General features: G+C 46.4%; 1 protein-coding gene across 4 annotated transcripts in view; it reads left to right on the plus strand.

Annotated features, from left to right (window-relative positions):
* NMT2 (N-myristoyltransferase 2) overlaps positions 1 to 16,361 on the plus strand; it is a 75,655-nt gene that overhangs the window by 43,499 nt on the left and 15,795 nt on the right. For 3 of the 4 annotated variants that reach the window (XM_058681832.1, XM_058681834.1, XM_058681830.1), the window contains exons 2-8: positions 836 to 971; positions 5,366 to 5,510; positions 8,601 to 8,719; positions 8,816 to 8,907; positions 9,033 to 9,149; positions 10,433 to 10,603; positions 11,773 to 11,881. In XM_058681832.1, coding sequence (XP_058537815.1) covers positions 836 to 971; positions 5,366 to 5,510; positions 8,601 to 8,719; positions 8,816 to 8,907; positions 9,033 to 9,149; positions 10,433 to 10,603; positions 11,773 to 11,881 — 889 coding nt within the window. Of the gene's footprint in view, positions 1 to 835; positions 972 to 1,387; positions 1,431 to 5,365; positions 5,511 to 8,600; positions 8,720 to 8,815; positions 8,908 to 9,032; positions 9,150 to 10,432; positions 10,604 to 11,772; positions 11,882 to 16,361 lie in introns of all 4 variants that reach the window. The other variant, XM_058681831.1, reaches the window with a different exon arrangement.

Consider the following 16,361-nt stretch of genomic DNA (forward strand, 5'->3'; position numbering starts at 1 on the left):
GTCACAAGTAGAATTCTCATACAGTTGTGCCGTGATACTATCTACCCAGAAGTAGTATCAGATTCCCTGGGGTAGGGGTTCAGTCCCGCCAGACTGCTCCCACCCTACCCTGTCCCCCCACTTCAGACGCCAGCTACAAACCCAAGTTGTCACCTGAACTTCTGACCAGCCAGCTGTAAATCAGAGGTTCCCAAGATCCCTGGTCTGATTTGATTTGTTAGAACAGCCACAGAACCGAGAGAAACTTTTTTTTTTTTTTTTTACTAGATCACCGGGTTATCAGAAAAGAAATCAGGTGCGCCCCATGGGAGAGATATGCAGGGCTGGGTGTGGGGAAGGGGTGTGGAGCCTCTGTGCTCTCTGAGCCCGCTACTCTCCCTGAACTTCCCCGTGTTCACCAGCCCAGAAGCTCTCCGAACCCTGCCCTTTTGGGTTCTTACAGAGGCTTCGATACGTAGACGTGACTAATGAAGTCATTGGCCATTCTGCTGCCCCCCTCTCCTCCCTAGGGGTTGGGGGCTGGGACTGAAAGTTCCAAACGTCTAACACATGGTAGACACCGCTGGCAACCAGCCCCCATCCTTAGACGCTTTCCAAAAGTCACATCATTAACATAAGAGACATTTTTAAGCTCTTGTCACGTAGGAAATAGGTACGAGAGCTATATACTTGGTCATCTGAATGATCAAATATCTTTGTTTCTTATAAATCACGGTATCATGCATCCTGACAGCTTTTTTTCCCCCTGCCTGTGTCTAATTTGTGTTGTCCTAAATGATTAACTTTATATAATGATTTTTTGTTCTTGTTTTGCGCTCTGTAAATTTCCTAACAGAAGTCCCGGAGCAGACTTGGGTGCCAAAAAGAAAAAGAAGAAGCAGAAGCGAAAAAAGGAGAAACCAAATTCCGGAGGCACCAAGTCAGACTCGGCATCTGATTCCCAGGAGATTAAAATCCAGCAGCCTTCAAAAGTGAGCCCCCTGTTTTATTGTCACCTCTGTGGTTTCTCAAGCACGTGAGAGCTGGTTTGTGCAGCTCGGTGCCGTGTTGGGGCACCCTTAGGGATTTGCTGTGACTGTATGCTGGAGGGCACTATACCTGGAGGCTATTTACAGCCTCCTGAAGCTGATGTTAAGTACCTGAATAACTAAGAGGTACAGACTGAGTTTTTGTGTGTATGTGCATAGAGCCTGCAATTTTCCTTTTTCTCAGAGCAAATTAGTACGTAGATTGTAGCGAAAGAAGTTAAGTCTCATTGGGAGCTTGTTAGGTGTGCTGTTTTTTTTTTTTTTTCTTTTTTGAAGTTACACTTAGTATTTAATTACTTTTAGTTCAGAAGATATTCACATTGTAATTTTTCTGGGTGTCTGTCTAATTACCTGAATAGCACAACACCATCTGGCAGCAGATTCCAGCGGGAGCAGCCACGGGTAAGTCTTCGTTGACCTTGGGTCTGACCAGTCTTCAGTGGCCGTTCTCAAATTCCATTGCCGAGGGTGGGAAATCGCTCCTAACATTCCCGCTGGAGAAACACCCATCCAGGACCAAACTAGCAGTTGTCCCGCTGAGCCCCGTGTTGGCAGATTGCCGGCCTCGTGGGGCTCTGGGGGGACAGATGGCAGGCGCCCCTTCCTGTGTGGCCAGCCGCGGTCCCCTGGCCGTGAACACAGGCCTTGTGTGCTGGCCACAGGGACGCACAGAGCCCTCTTGATGCAAGAAACTCACAGCGTGGAAAGGGGCAAGATTCGAAGGAGGACGAGGCAGAGATGTCGCGGACGGTCACAGCTCCGTGTGGGTTTCCTGGGTAGCGCGTGGTATAGCGGAAAGGGCTCGGGAGTGGACCGGGGAATGTGGGCTCACGAGACGCGTGGGTGTCACCCCCTTTGCGCCTGTGTCCTCACCTGCGGCGTGGGGGTCATGCCTTTTGCCTCCTGCCCCAACTCACGGGGCCATGAGGAGGAGGTTACAGTTAAATGATCTCTGTATTATAAAGCACTGCCTACATGGTGGTTATTAGCGCTATGCAAGTTTCGTGGGGTTGAAGGTTTTTTTCCTTGTGCACAGTTGACACTTTATCACGAGAAGCGAATCTTGCAGGCAGTCTCTCTTGTTACCGTTTTCCGCGTAAGGACCAGGAGTCACTGAGAGGATACTTACTTTGCCCAGTTTCCCTCTGTGGGGTGAGAAGAAAACGGGGTCTTCCCCCGCCCCTCGCTTTTCAGCTCGTCTCTCAGGTGATAAATACTCTGTCCACCAGGCATACTTTCCGAGGTCACTCAATTAAGGTGCACCATAAACTCATTTTTCCCGTTCCTCAGTCGCTTCGTCAGATCCCTGCGGTGTCACTTCTAGGCCGCTGTGACCCTCCTTATTGCTTCTCCCATCACCGACAGCCCGTTGCCCTCTCCACACCCCCCAGTGGTTTTGCACTCTTCCTTTACTTCTGAAGGTCACTTACAAGAAACTAGAGCTAGTCACCGCAGGAGGAACTGCTTGCATCATATGGTAGAGAAATTATTTTCTTTTTAGGTCGAGAATACGTCACAATGTTTTAATGCGGGCCTTTTTCTCCATTGCATTTGTTTAAAAAAATTTTTTTTAAGGTTAATTTTTTTTTGAGAGAGAGACACACACAGAGTGTGAGTGGGAGAGGAGCAGGGAGAGAGGGAGACACAGAATCTGTAACAGGCTCCAGGCTCTGAGCTGTCAGCACAGAGCCTCATGTGGGCCTTGAACCCATGAACTGTGAGATCGTGACCTGAGCCCAAGTCGGACGCTTACCCGACTGAGCCACCCAGGCGCCCCTCCATTGCATTTTGTTTTAAACTGGGGCTTCTTTTCCCTTACACTAGATGCTGGCTCTGGATAACCCTGTAAATTACAGCGGGTGGTGTTTCGGACATGCCCTCCTCTGCACTCAAGGGCCAGAATAAGATGGTATTTGTCTGGATTCTTTAGACGTCTTAGTGGTGGAGGGCCTGGACATTTTTCCAGGGTACTAAATTGAGAAAATAAAGGGCACTGTTGGTATTTAATATTCCACCGAGGAAAAGAGGTGTGCCCGACGTAGGGATATGGTAGCGGGAAGCTAACATGGGGTTGATACACATCCTCACCTCCCCTAACACCAAATCGTTTCCCCTTAGGTGGTGCTGCTGTGTGGAAGGTGGATGGATAGTTTTAAGAATATATCATAGCTAGGGATGAGCACTGGGTGTTGTATGTAAGCGATGAATCATGGGAATCAACCCCCAAAGCCAAGAGCACACTGTATACACTGTAGGTTAGCTAACTTGACAATAAATCATATTAAAAAAAAGAAGAAAATATCATAGCTGAATTTTCCTTGCTGCTTTATGACCATGGATTTGAAAATTGTGCTCACTTGTATCTACTTTAAGAAAGCACTTAAAATAGTGAGCATTCAGATATAAATATTTCATGAATGGTCATTTTGTGGAAAGACTGCTAGTCAACCTGATGAGGCTAATGAGGTAGGGTTGACACCACTCTGAGGTCTTTATGGAGCTGAGATAGGATTGGCTCCTTTGGAGCAAAGATGCTGATTCATGTCGGCCGCAAAACTGCTTGAGTTTGGTATGTTAGGGATTGAGAATTTAACTCCAAAATTAGGAAAGAAAAATTCGCATGACAGATTCAGTGCAGGCACTGTGTAGGTTCAAATTTGCTTTTAAAAAGATAAACGGGTGCGTGTTCAAGCATTACTGGTTGAAATATGCTGTGCTCTGAGTTCCTGGTTAAATTATAGGTCTTCAAAGAGACTGCTTTGTTGGGGGTTCAAATGCATGTAAATTTCATTTTGCTGGCAATCAGTCCCTCTTATGTTGGAGGTTCAGAAGAGACCAGAGCAAGAGAAATCTAAAAATACAATAAATGGGACTAGCCAAAGTATTTTTTTCAAGTTAATATGTGTAATTGAAATCTGATCTTCGTGACTTAGACCTTTATGAAAATACCAGATAAACAGCTTACAGAATTGTGGCAGTCCTGGGTGATGCCGTTGGACTTAGAAGTGGAGACGATACTGACCTCAACCCATCTCTGGTTAGACTCCAGCACTTTGTTTCCTTGAGTTATTGTAGTGGCAAGAACCCTAAGCAAACCCAGTGACAAATCAAAGACAGGGCAGTCTGTGTTAAATAAACCCTGTTTTGTACTGTGGCACATGGGTATAGCTTCCCAAGTCAAAGGATCAACTCCAGACCACAGACCTCAGATTCAAAGTTGAACAGAAGTCCAGAGCCACTGTTAATAAACCAGCGAGTGTCGATGGTGCCTCTCCTTGGTGCCCATGGTGTGTTGACATACAGGAAAACCGAAGGGCTCTGAAATTCTCGTCAACCACTTCTGAACTACATGAAGAGCATTCTTCGTGTGGCATCAAAGTTCTAAAACTAATCATTTTGTGTATTGAAAAAACTCCGTGATTTTACTATTCAGCACTGCGTGCTCTCATTTTAGGAATAGTCTCATTTTCCATGTGGAATTGCATTATTTGAGGGATTAAAAAAAAGAGCTGGGAATCTTCAGAGATAAGAGGAATGTTGGCTTCGAGGAAGGAACCTTAGAATTTAAAGATACGTTCATTTTTCCAGACTGAGAATATGTTTTACTTAAAAAGGTTAGTTTCCAACACTTGGGTTGGGGAAAACAGGCTGTGGTTGCCAAAGAGCTAAACTCTCGGAAGAAACTGCTCTTTGGAAGGTTTTGTCTCTGGGGGAGGATCGGGGCTGGGAGAGGGCAGGGGGTGGTCCAGGAGGAAGGCATTCGCAGTGAGATTTTTCTTTCTTGATTAACTTCCTTCCCAGCTTAGCACTCAATTCACAGTTCTTTCTGTCTTCTTTTTCCTTTTTTTTTTTTTTGAACTAAAATTTCCCTTTTCTGCCTGGTTTGCATCCTAGCAGTCCTTTCCTTTGTCCCCACATTGCTGCTGCCGAGCATTAACCCTAACAGTGACACCAAGGGTGTGCCTGACTGGCTGCTGTAGGGCAGTGACTCATGCGTGTGTGTCACTCCTCCCTGCCGCTCCTTCCAGATGAGTGATGGTGACGACCCCTCCTCGCAGCCAGGTGGGACCCTGAAGCCAGCGGGTGGTTGGCTTTACCTCAGATTTCCAAAACCGGCAAAGCCCCATTAAAGCTACAGAGCTGTTGTGATCTTTAACATAATGCGTTCACTTCTGTTTTAGTGCGTTAGTGCTTGAGCCCAAGACCCTGACCAGGCTTAGAGGAAGATTGTGTTTTTGGTGTTGTAGTCTCCAGGGCAGATACACACGTGTCTGGCCCAGGTTTTGGAGCCACGTAAGCTTCCTCATCTTTGTGTCTGTGTGTCTTTGCTGTTATAGAATCCCACCATTCCAATGCAGAAGTTGCAGGATATCCAGAGAGCAATGGAGCTGTTGTCCGCATGCCAGGGCCCCGCCAGGAACATTGATGAGGCTGCCAAACACAGATACCAGTTTTGGGACACCCAGCCGGTACCCAAATTAAGTAAGCTTTTCTGCCTTTTCCGTGCCCCCCCCTTCCCCCGCCCCAAAACACAGCTGGGTTGACAACAAACAAAAAACACAAAAGGAACTTCACTTATAACATATTTGCCTTATGTCACAGATTAGAAATTTACACAAAAGTCATATTTTTCTTTAAAATATAAATATTGCGTAGTGATATTGGCTTTCAGCAGAAACAGTTTTAGAGTCGCATTCCTCTTCCTATAAAAAAACCCAGGTTTCTCACTTGAAACATTCGTATATTTTTAAAAATGTGTAAAAGGGAGCGCCTGGGTGATTCGGTTGTTTAAGCGTCCAACTCTTGGTTTCGGCTTAGTCATGATCTCACGGTTCGTGAGCTCGAGACCCACATCGGGCTCCTCACTGACAGTGTGGAGCCTGCTTGAGAGTCTCTCTCTGAGCCCCTCCACTGTTTGCATGCCCTCTCTCTCTCTCCCCCAAAATAAAAAAAGTTAAAAAAAACCTAAAAAATAAAATACATATATATATAAAAGACAGTCTCAGAACCAGTTTTGGTTTTAAGCTTCACGGAAGAGTTTTCCCTGTACATAAATTTTTAGCCATCTCACATCTCAGTTATTCCAAAAGACACAGGAAATTTGCCCTATTCAACCTAATTGAAATGGAAAATGTTATGCCTCTTAACAAGAGGATTCTGCACACTCACCACCGGTGTTAACTGTTAGCAGTGGGAGAACATGGCAGCACAGCGAGGGGACGGGGCCCCTCGGGAGGTCTCCAGGGGCCCCTCGGGCAGCGGGCATCGCTCTGACTTTCTCCTGTTACGTGTCCATAAACATCATTTGAAGTGTTCTCTTTTCACAGTAAAAAGGGTGATGATATAAATGCACTAAAATTGTTTTAACTGCATAAAAAGCTAAACCCACTGCTTACTGTTATCCTCATATGAAGATAGATGATAATTATTTCTGTGTTTTTCCTTCTTGATTGTTCAGCTTCCAGCATCTGTGTCAGGTAAAGGGTTACGTGTCATCCAGATCTCATAATAGTTCACTGACGTACAAATAACCAGTTTTGTCGTATAAAAATCGGGGAACAATCGTCTGTGCCTTCAAATAGTGGTTTTCACACTTTTTAAAGTTACCGCTCGTCTTGCAGCCACACATGTTAAAAAGCACGGGATTTGGAGTGTGAAAGATAGAAGAAAGCAGTTATCCTCACTGGTCTTTTCTTTCAGGCTCTAGAAATAAATGTATTTGGTAGTGGAGGGAGACTCTAGCATGAATTTACAGGATTTTAAATGCCATTGAATCGAGGGACCGTTAGCTAAAGCAGTGTAGGTCTATTGACTGAATGTTTTGGGTTCAGCTGAGTGCTGCTTGGCAAGCTGTTGGTGGTTTTTAGGTCAGTGCCCCGGGGGACAAGAAAGCCTCCTGTAGCCTGACTCTAAGCAGAGGTCCTGGAGGGACTCTAAGGGAGCAGCTGAGAACCTGACCACTCAGACTGGCTTGATGGAGCCTCAGGTATTCATAGGGGGGGTGAGCTGGTGGAGCGGATATAAAGAGGGATGTGACAAAGGCAGGGGTTAGAAAGAGAAAACGAAACCCCTTGTAGCTGGTACAGATCCTGTGGCTTCCACCCCTAAAAAGGTGATGCCAAGAACCTGTACCTGAGGGTCATTAATTCAGCAGGTATTTGTTCCTTGTTTTCCTTCCGGTTCTGTTTGTTTATTCATTGGAGTATAATTGACATATAGCATTGTTTTAGTTTCAGGTGTACAACATAACGATAGGGTGTTTGCATACATTGTAAAATGACCCCCACAGCGGGTCTGGTTATCATCCGTTACCACACAAAGTTACAGTTTTTCTTTTTCTTATAGTAAGAACTTTTAAGATCTCTCATAGCAACTTCCAAATAAATCACGGGCTGTACATGACATCCCCAAAATGAACTTGTTTTTATAACTGGAAGTTTGTACCTTTGACCCCCCTTCACCCATTTCACGCACCCCCCCCCCCACCCCCCAACAACCACCAATCTGTGTCTGTGAGTTGAGAATTTTTGGTTTTTAGGTTCCACATATAAGTGAAATCATACGGTATTTGTCTTTCTCTCTCTGACTTACTTCCCTTCCCATGATGCCTTCAGGGTCCATCCATGTTGTCACAGATGGCAAGGTTTCTTTCTTTTTGACAGCTGAGTAAGATTTATCAGTTATTTGTCGAGTGTCCATATTAAATGCCGTGGGCAACGTACCGGAGAAACAGTGATGGGAGAGAACGGTGAAAGTGGTGGCCAGGTGGGGGTGGAGGGAGAGCATCCTCCAGGCAGGAAAAAGCTTTAGTCAGGGAAAGATGCTGTGGGGAAAGCGATGTGTAAGCTTCTATCTGAAAACACTCAAGCTGCCAGCCATGTGGTGAGCAGGAGAAGGGCCTCACGTGCAGAGGGAGGGAAGCCGTGAGCCATGAGCCTGAGGGTGGTCCCTGAGGATGGATCTGGAGAGCCAGGCCAGGTGGGCGGCCAGGTGGACGTCAGCCACAGGAAGAGCCCGGGTTCTCTTCCAGTTGCATTGGGAAGCCGTGGGGAAGGAACCTGGAAAGGGCGCCTTTGTGGAAATCGCTAGCGACGTTTATGACTTTGGCTGTAGTGGCAACATTCCAGGCGGAGAGCAGTGAACAGTCCTGAAATTGGTTGTAGATTTTGCTGGGAGGGGTCAGAGGTCACTGCAGCCCTTCCCTCCCCCGCAACAGGTTTTTGAAATGCAGAGTAAGAGGACACCGACTCCAAGCTGTGCTGTGTGGGGGCTCTGTAATCTGGGGGTTGAGGCTCAGAAGTCCCTGTCATTTCATAATAAACACCTTGTCACTGCATGACAAAGAATTTCTCCTCTTATTTAATTGGTGAGATAGCAGCCCTTCTCCACTACCCAGCTGCCCTGTTGTCACTCCAGAAGTGGCTGAACGGTAGCATGGTTTCAAAGATTATATTCCACCCCAGGCCCCTAAAAATGGTGTCGTTTTACGGAACGGACCATTTTGGGTCATTCGAATACTTTGTCGTTGAATATTCTGTCCTTCTGCCTTTCTCTCTCTGTGTCCCTCTCCAGATGAAGTGATAACCTCGCACGGTGCCATCGAAGCGGATAAGGACAACGTGCGTCGGGAGCCGTATTCCCTGCCGCAGGGTTTCATGTGGGACACTTTAGATCTGGGTAATGCCGACGTGGTGAGTACAGGCCTTCCGTTCAGCACCTGCCTTCGCACAAATTGCTTCCGAGATGGTTCCGAGCGCCATAGAAAGGACGCTCACTTGATCTTGCAGCTCAAGGAGTTGTACACGCTGTTAAATGAGAATTACGTGGAAGACGAGGAGAGCATGTTCCGGTTCGACTACTCGCCCGAGTTCCTGCTCTGGTGAGTGTCGCTGGCGCCACGAGCGGCGGCCCCGGGCGCGGGCGGTCGGGACCGCGTGTCTCCGTCTCTCCCCGGGTCCCGGGACACTAACTGGCACCTGTCTCCCTTGCCTGCATGGACTTCAGGGCTCTGCGTCCCCCGGGCTGGCTCCTTCAGTGGCACTGTGGGGTCAGAGTGTCTTCGAACAAAAAGCTAGTGGGGTTCATCAGTGCCATCCCGGCAAACATTCGGATTTATGACAGGTACGTATTAAAGCTCGTCCGTGTCAGTTTTGATGTGTTACTTTTCCAGAATTGCAGTTCCAGTGGGCTTTTGAAATTACTCATGCAGATTGTTTACGGTGGGGGCAGGGGGTTACGGGAACTCTGCTTTCTGCTCAGTTTTGCCCAACCTGGAACTGCTCAAAAAGATAAAGTTGATTTAATCAAAGAAAACTGGACCGTGAACAACAAAAAAAGGGCAGCTCTGTGTCTCTGCCTCTCAGTCTCATACATGCAGACACCCTGATGTTATGTTTTTTGTTTTTAATTTTTTTTATAACATTTATTTTTTGAGAGAGTTTGAGTAGGGGAGGGGCCAAGAGAGAGGGAGTCACAGATCCTAAAGCAGACTCCAGGTGCTGAACTGTCAGCACAGAACCCGATGCGGAGCTCGAATTTGAGAACCTCAAGATCATGCCCTGACCCAAAGTCAGATGCTTAACCGACTGAGCCACCCAGGCACCCCACACACTCAGATGTTTTATGTGTGTGTCTGAATAAAGATATAAATAGGTATTTCATACTTATTTCTAGAGAAAAAAAATTCTCTTAATAAATTTTAGGAGAGATTTTTGAAAAATCTTTTTATCCATTGGATAACTATGTTGTGTTTTTGCTCCGGTCTTTAGCCCAGAAAGTCAGAGAGCTAATCCATAACAGGTCTGTTTACCTTTCATTGTACTGGGTTCCTTGATTTGCTGCTCAAAAACTTTTGATGTCAAGGTATCTTGGTGCCAAATGAAATGCCCGTGTATCTAGAACCAGCGCAGGAAATGGGCTTTGAAGCCCTGAAAGGTTTACCGTAGCTCAGAAAATTACCAGCTTCTGTCTGGCCAAGGTACCTGTTGGGGACCTAGGAATTGCATTGGATTCCAGTGCAACATCTTACCAGATCCTGCATCTGGGTGACCCCGTTCTTGTCCTCATTGCATACATTACAGGAAAAACAGATGTAGAAACTTGGAGGTACATCTTATCCACTTTCTAAAGTGAAAACTTACAAAAGATCAGAGTCCTCCAATGTCTTCAGGACAAGGGGGTCTGGGTCTCCGTGGCCTATAGTGATAGTTATTTTGGCAGGGGATATATGGGGAATAGAGTATCAATCGGAGTTTGTGAAATGTCTGAACGACGGGCTGTTTTTCTTTAATATTCTGTTGAAGGAGGTCTCTCGGTTTCTTATTCTTTGCAATTTTATGGGAGTTGTCTTGTTTTTAAAACCATTTTCGTCTTATGTTTGCTCTACTTTTTGACATCTTTCTTAGTGTGAAGAAGATGGTAGAAATCAACTTTCTTTGTGTTCATAAGAAATTGAGATCAAAGCGGGTAGCCCCAGTGTTAATTCGAGAAATAACCAGAAGAGTAAACCTGGAAGGTATTTTTCAGGCCGTTTATACCGCTGGAGTGGTTCTTCCCAAGCCAGTGGCCACATGCAGGTAATAGTGCCACGCGCTCACCTTGAATCTTGCCTCCCTCCCGCCGTGTGGCTACCAGTAGTATTCTCCCATGTAACCGGGAAACTGTGCCTTACCTGTTCTTTTGTAGCTGGTTTGGTAGCAGAGGTGGAGACCAGACCCAAGCACCACTGAGACCAGTGTTCTTTCCATTCTACCATACAGCCACTTGGCGATAAAAAGAGGTTTTAACATTTTCCTGCTAACAGTGCCGGTTCTGTATTCCTGCGTCTCTTCTGTTGGAAAGACTAGTGCTGCCCCTACCTTGGGGAACCCAGGGCACCGTGGTCTCGAAATTCAAATGTCCAGAGTACTCCCATTTTTCTTCCTTCCAAACGCTTAGATTTACGCGTTGTTCTGCACTGCTCTCAGGAACTGTTCCAGAAGTTTGGTAAACACCAGTTGAGAAGCCCAAACAGACTTGCTTGCTAAGAGCAGGAAGAGCTTAAGCTCTTTTTAGGAGTTCATCTGTTCTCATCACGCTTTCAGAGGTTAATCCAGGGAGAAAATGGTTTATCAGATTTCTCCCTTGACTAACCTGTTCGTGAAGCATCGGAAGGAGTTTCTCTCCCTTGACTGTTTTTGACTCAAATAAGATGAAGTTTCCACTAAACAGTAAAAAATGTGAAACTGTAAAATGACTTGTCTCCCATTCAATTAGTTATGTACTTCACAGGTAGGTCTTAATACAAATCATCCGTCTAAACTGGAATCACTTAAGAAACTCAAGGTCGTTTCTCAGGAAGTTGTTTTCTTTGATGTGCGTGATATGAAAGCAACGGCTACTCATTTAGAGGGGATGTTTTCATATGTTTTTAGAACTTCTTAGTTTGCTTTCTGTAGAATCAGCAGTGGTCGTTAAATACTTGCAGACCGGGCATTTTTAACTTTATCTTACAGTTTTATGATAGCTCTTTACTGGCAGAGATGAAAGGTCACAAACTACAAAGGAATGTAACTGGAAAGCAGGACATGTTTTAGATGTAAAAAAAGCAAGCTAATTATACAAGAACAGGGCCAGCATCCAACACTGCACAGGGGGCAGCAAGGGTGTTCGTTAAATGCCTCTGTGATGACTGAGCTGAGACAAAGAGTAAAAGCTGGTAGAGTTGGAAAATCGATGAGATTTTAAAACCTTCGTTGTATTCCAGATACTGGCATCGGTCGCTAAACCCCAGAAAATTGGTAGAAGTGAAATTTTCTCACTTGAGTAGAAATATGACTTTACAGAGAACAATGAAGCTCTACAGACTTCCGGATGTAAGTAAGAATGTTCTGGAGTTTTTCGAAGCTGTAACAGCTAAAGCTTTTAATGTAGAAAAAGATTATTTGCAAGAGTCTTAAAAACTGGCTCATGTGTTTGAGGAGGTGAATATGTAGCTTTTTAGAATTCTGGGTGAGGAAAATCAGGGAGCTTATTTGAATATACCAGGGTTTTATTTTGTTTTGTTTAAGGCTTTTTAAGTCTTCAGTTTGTGGTTGGATGGGATTGAACTCAAGACATGTAAGTTTTGAAATTTTGAGTGTTTACCATCTGTTACATAAAAAGAAAGAAAAGTTGAGGCTTCTGATGCTGTCTTAACACAAAGGAACTAAGGAATAAGGCTTAGAGGAGAGGCCAAGGAGAGGAAATAGTATTTCATTAAATTATCTTTTTAAACTAGCAAATTCTCAACATGGTAAGTTGTCTTTTAATAGGGGAAAAGTTAAACGTGCTTACTAGTGTTGCCTTATTTGGGGCTTGGATGGTGTATTAATTTTCTACTGCTGTGTAACAAATTGCTGCAAGTTTAGCAGTTTATTTTATTTTATTTATTTTTTGAGAGAGAAAGTGCTAGTGAGGGGCAGAGAGAGAGAGTCTTAAGCAGTCTCCATGCCCAGTGCAGAGCCTGACGCAGGGCTCAGTCTCATGACCGTGAGATCATGACCAGAGCTGAAATCAAGAGTTGGATGCTTAACCAACTGAGCCATCCGGGGGCCCCAGTTTAGCAGTTTAAAACATACATTTATAATTTCCCAAGTTCTGTGGGTCGGGAGTCAAAGCCCAGCTTGCCCGAGGCCTCTGCCTCAGGGTCTCTCGTGAAGTTCTCTCAAGGTACCAGCCAGGGCTGGGTCTCATCTGAAAATTTGACTGGGGTCCACTTCCAACTCACATGGCTGTTAGCAGGCTTGAGTTTTTGCAGACGGTGGGACCGAGGGCTTTTAATTCCTTGCTGGCTGCCAGTCAGAGGCCTCCCTCAGTTCTTTGCCAGATGGGCTTCCCCATAGGGCAGCAGCTGACAACATGGCAGCTTGCTCCATCCAAGCCAGTGAGGGAGAGAGAGTCTACAGATTGAATCTGCTAGCAAGATGGAAATTAGAACCTTATGTAGTCGTTCATGAAAGTGACAGCCAACCACCGTTGCTGTATTTCACTGTTTAGAAGTGAGTCACAGGTCCCACCCACACTCAGGAGGAGCACAGGGGTGTGAACACCAGGAGGTGGCATCACTTGGGGGCCATCTTGGAATCTGTCCATCACAGATGGGATCTTTTCATTTGAAGTTTTGATTTCATCAGAGCTGTTCTTTCTTTTGGGTTGTTAGAAAGTAGTTCAGTGAATATTTTAGCTTGATTGGGAGATTGGGAGGGCTTCAGCTGTCTGTAGTGGCCTTTCTGGGTTCAGTAGACCCTAGTTCCTTTTGTCATTTGGCCATTGCGTGTTTACCAAGTACATGTAATCAGTAGTTGCCACACGAATTGGTGTATTTTGTTTTGTTTTGTTTTTATGCTTATTTATTTTGAGAGAGAGCAAGCAGGGGAGCAGCAGAGAGAGAGAGAGAGAGAGAGAGAGAGAGAGAGAGAGAGAGAATCACAAGCAGGCTCCGTGCTGTCAGCTCAGAGCCCGAAGCGGGGCTTGAACCCGTGAACCGTGAGATTGTGACCTGAGCTGAAACCAAGAGTCAGACGCTTAACCAGCTGAGCCGCCCAGGTGCCCCTTGATGTATTTTTTCTGATGACAGACAGGAATCAACTAATTTCTGACCTTAAGCAGAATTTCATAAGGACAAAACCGGAGGGAGGTGAAGGAAACCAATCGCCAGAGATACCAAGATCATCATTCCAGGCTTCGCAACATGGCAGAAGGATCAGAAGGCCTCTTCTTCCCTTGTCTTAACTGTTTTTGTAGAGAGTGGGGCGCAAGCCAATTAACTCACCTCCTCTGAGGCCATGATGGGAGAGGAAACATAGATCAGAAGAGAGGAAGATAAAAACTGCAGCAACAGGACAGGGGAGGGTCCACATGCCCCGGGGCTGGAGCGGCAGAAGGGAGGGTGGGCCCGCGTGTGGAGATGCACGCACCGAACTGCAGAAGTAGGAAGACCTTCAAAGATGTCACACTGTCAACATGACAGCTAATGTTTACTGGCCAGGATTCTTTTGAAGCCAGCCGCCGAGACCTGGAGTGACCCGAGAGGGACAGAGTCACGTAGAGGCGCAGGCGGCCGTGAGCACAGCACACAGCTAAGACGAAACACCCCCTCTGCGGGCACCGGCTGTCGTCAGCGTCCTCCTTCCAGCTGTTAGAAAGACTCCGCCGTCCGGGCGTTGGAGTTGGAAACCCACAGGCGTGCCTACAGTTTTCACGGGGGGCTCGTGCTGTGCTGTGGTGGTCTCCCCGAATTTCATTTTTCTGAATCCAAAGCCGTCCAGCTCGTGTGTAAGGAAAGTGCCTGCTTACGTATCGGTTGTAGAAGGAGTTTTAATACCTCTCATCGGGTTTTTTTCAGGGTGATTGGAATCTGAGCTGGTAAGAGGATTTTTGACTTTTGTCCTTCGTCCTTTACGTTTTTACACAAAAATCGATCAACTCAGGTAACAGTTCTAACAAGCTGGTAACAAGTCACTGACTGGTCAGGCACTGGGTTTTTGTTCTTGTTTTTTCCCAGTAAATTGAAGTTGACAGAGTGCTGTCACGCATGTCGTTCGCTGTGTTCTCACGACAGCCTTGTGAAGCTGGTGTGCCTCGTCTGCATTTTCCTGTGAGAAGATGGAGGCCCGTGCAGGTCGACACGGGCCCGTCACCGACCGGTGGGGACTCGGGGTGCGCACCCCAGACACCCGCGTTTCACCTGTTAGACCCCTGAGCTCCCGCTTCCGTCACCTCTGACGCCCCCGGGGGGCGGCATGGCCCGGTCCCGTCGGGCGTCCCTACCTGCCGTCACTGGAGCACAGGCACACACAGGAAAGGATGGTCGACAGGGTCCGGGCGGGAGCTCTCTGGTGTGTGTGTCAGTCTCCCTCCCTGCATCCCGTTATAGGGAAGGAGAGGAAAAGGGAGAGTAAGATAATGACGGAAAGGAGGGCAGAAGAGGTGAGAGTACAGATAGTAGAAAACTGGAAGGTGCCCATGGCAGCCACCTGAGGGTCTGCCTCTTGAGGGCCTGCTGGACAGTGCTGGGGCACCTGGCGGGCTCAGTCGGTGGAGCATGCGACTCTTGGTCCCGGGGTTGTGAGTCTGAGCCCCCCCCCGTAGGGTACAGAGATTACTTAAAAATGAAATCTTTTTAAAAAAAAATTATTTATTTAAATTCAAGTTAGTTAACATAGTGTAGTGTTGGTTTCAGGAATAGAATGCGGTGATTCATCTCTTACATACAACACCCAGTGCTCAATCCAGCGAGTGACCTCCTTAATGCCTGTCACCCGTTTGGCCCATCCGCCACCCATCTCCCCTCCAGCAACCCTCAGTTTGTTCTCTGTATTTAAGAGTTTCTTACGGTTTGCCTCCGTCTCTTTTTTCTTATTTTTCTTTCTTTTCCCCTATATTCATCCATCTTGGTTCTTAAATTACACATGAGTGAAATCAGAGGATATCGGTCTTTTTCTGACTGACTTATTTCGCTTAGCATAATACATTCTAGTTCCATCCACGTTGCAAATGGCAAGATTTCATTCTTTTTCATTGCCAAGTAATACTCGTGTGTGAGTGTGAGTGTGTGTGTGTGTGTGTGTGTGTACACGTTTACACCACATCTCATTCATCCACTTGTCAGTTGATGGACATTTGGGCCCTTTCCGTAATTTGGCTATTGTTGAGAATGCTGCTGTAAACACTGGGGTACGTGTGCCCTGTCAAGTCAGGAATTTTGTATCCTTTGGATAAATACCTAGTAGTGCATTTGCTAGGTCATAGGGTTTAAAACTAAAATCTTAAAAAGCAGCAGCGGCAGCTGGATACTGCAGTGCTTACCACACCACGGCCGCCCCTCCTAGGGGCCCAGGTGGGTGATTTTAAGCAGTCGTGTGATTTAAGAACATTTTTGTACCATGGCGTGTAAGAAGAACCTTCCTGAATACACCTTTTGCTCTGGGTCAGTCTCATCTTCCGATTCGTCATTACTGTTTCCGCTTCATGTCTTATTTGTCGTATTCGTGGAGTTCTTAACACAGGAGCTAGGTTGTTATGGCAAGCGCGGTACTAGATAGACACCGCGTGTCCACGGCCTCATTTCTTACTCGGAACAGTCAGAGAGGGGCGGGGCGTTCGCCCGGTTTCACGGAAGAGAGCAATGAAATTGCTTGGCCCAGAGTCTCCTAGGTGGGAGAGAACCGCACAGGCCCATGCCGTGACCTCTGCTCTCTGAGATGCTGGGGCCAAGCCTGTCCCTGCCCTGTAAACGTTGGCTTGGTTTTATGTTTGCTGTCGGATATTTTTTTTTTTTTGGTCAGTGCTCCTAAAGGTGAAGGCACTTAAATG

The sequence above is a fragment of the Neofelis nebulosa genome, chromosome 8 (assembly GCF_028018385.1).
Source record: "Neofelis nebulosa isolate mNeoNeb1 chromosome 8, mNeoNeb1.pri, whole genome shotgun sequence".
Lineage (NCBI taxonomy): Eukaryota > Metazoa > Chordata > Mammalia > Carnivora > Felidae > Neofelis > Neofelis nebulosa.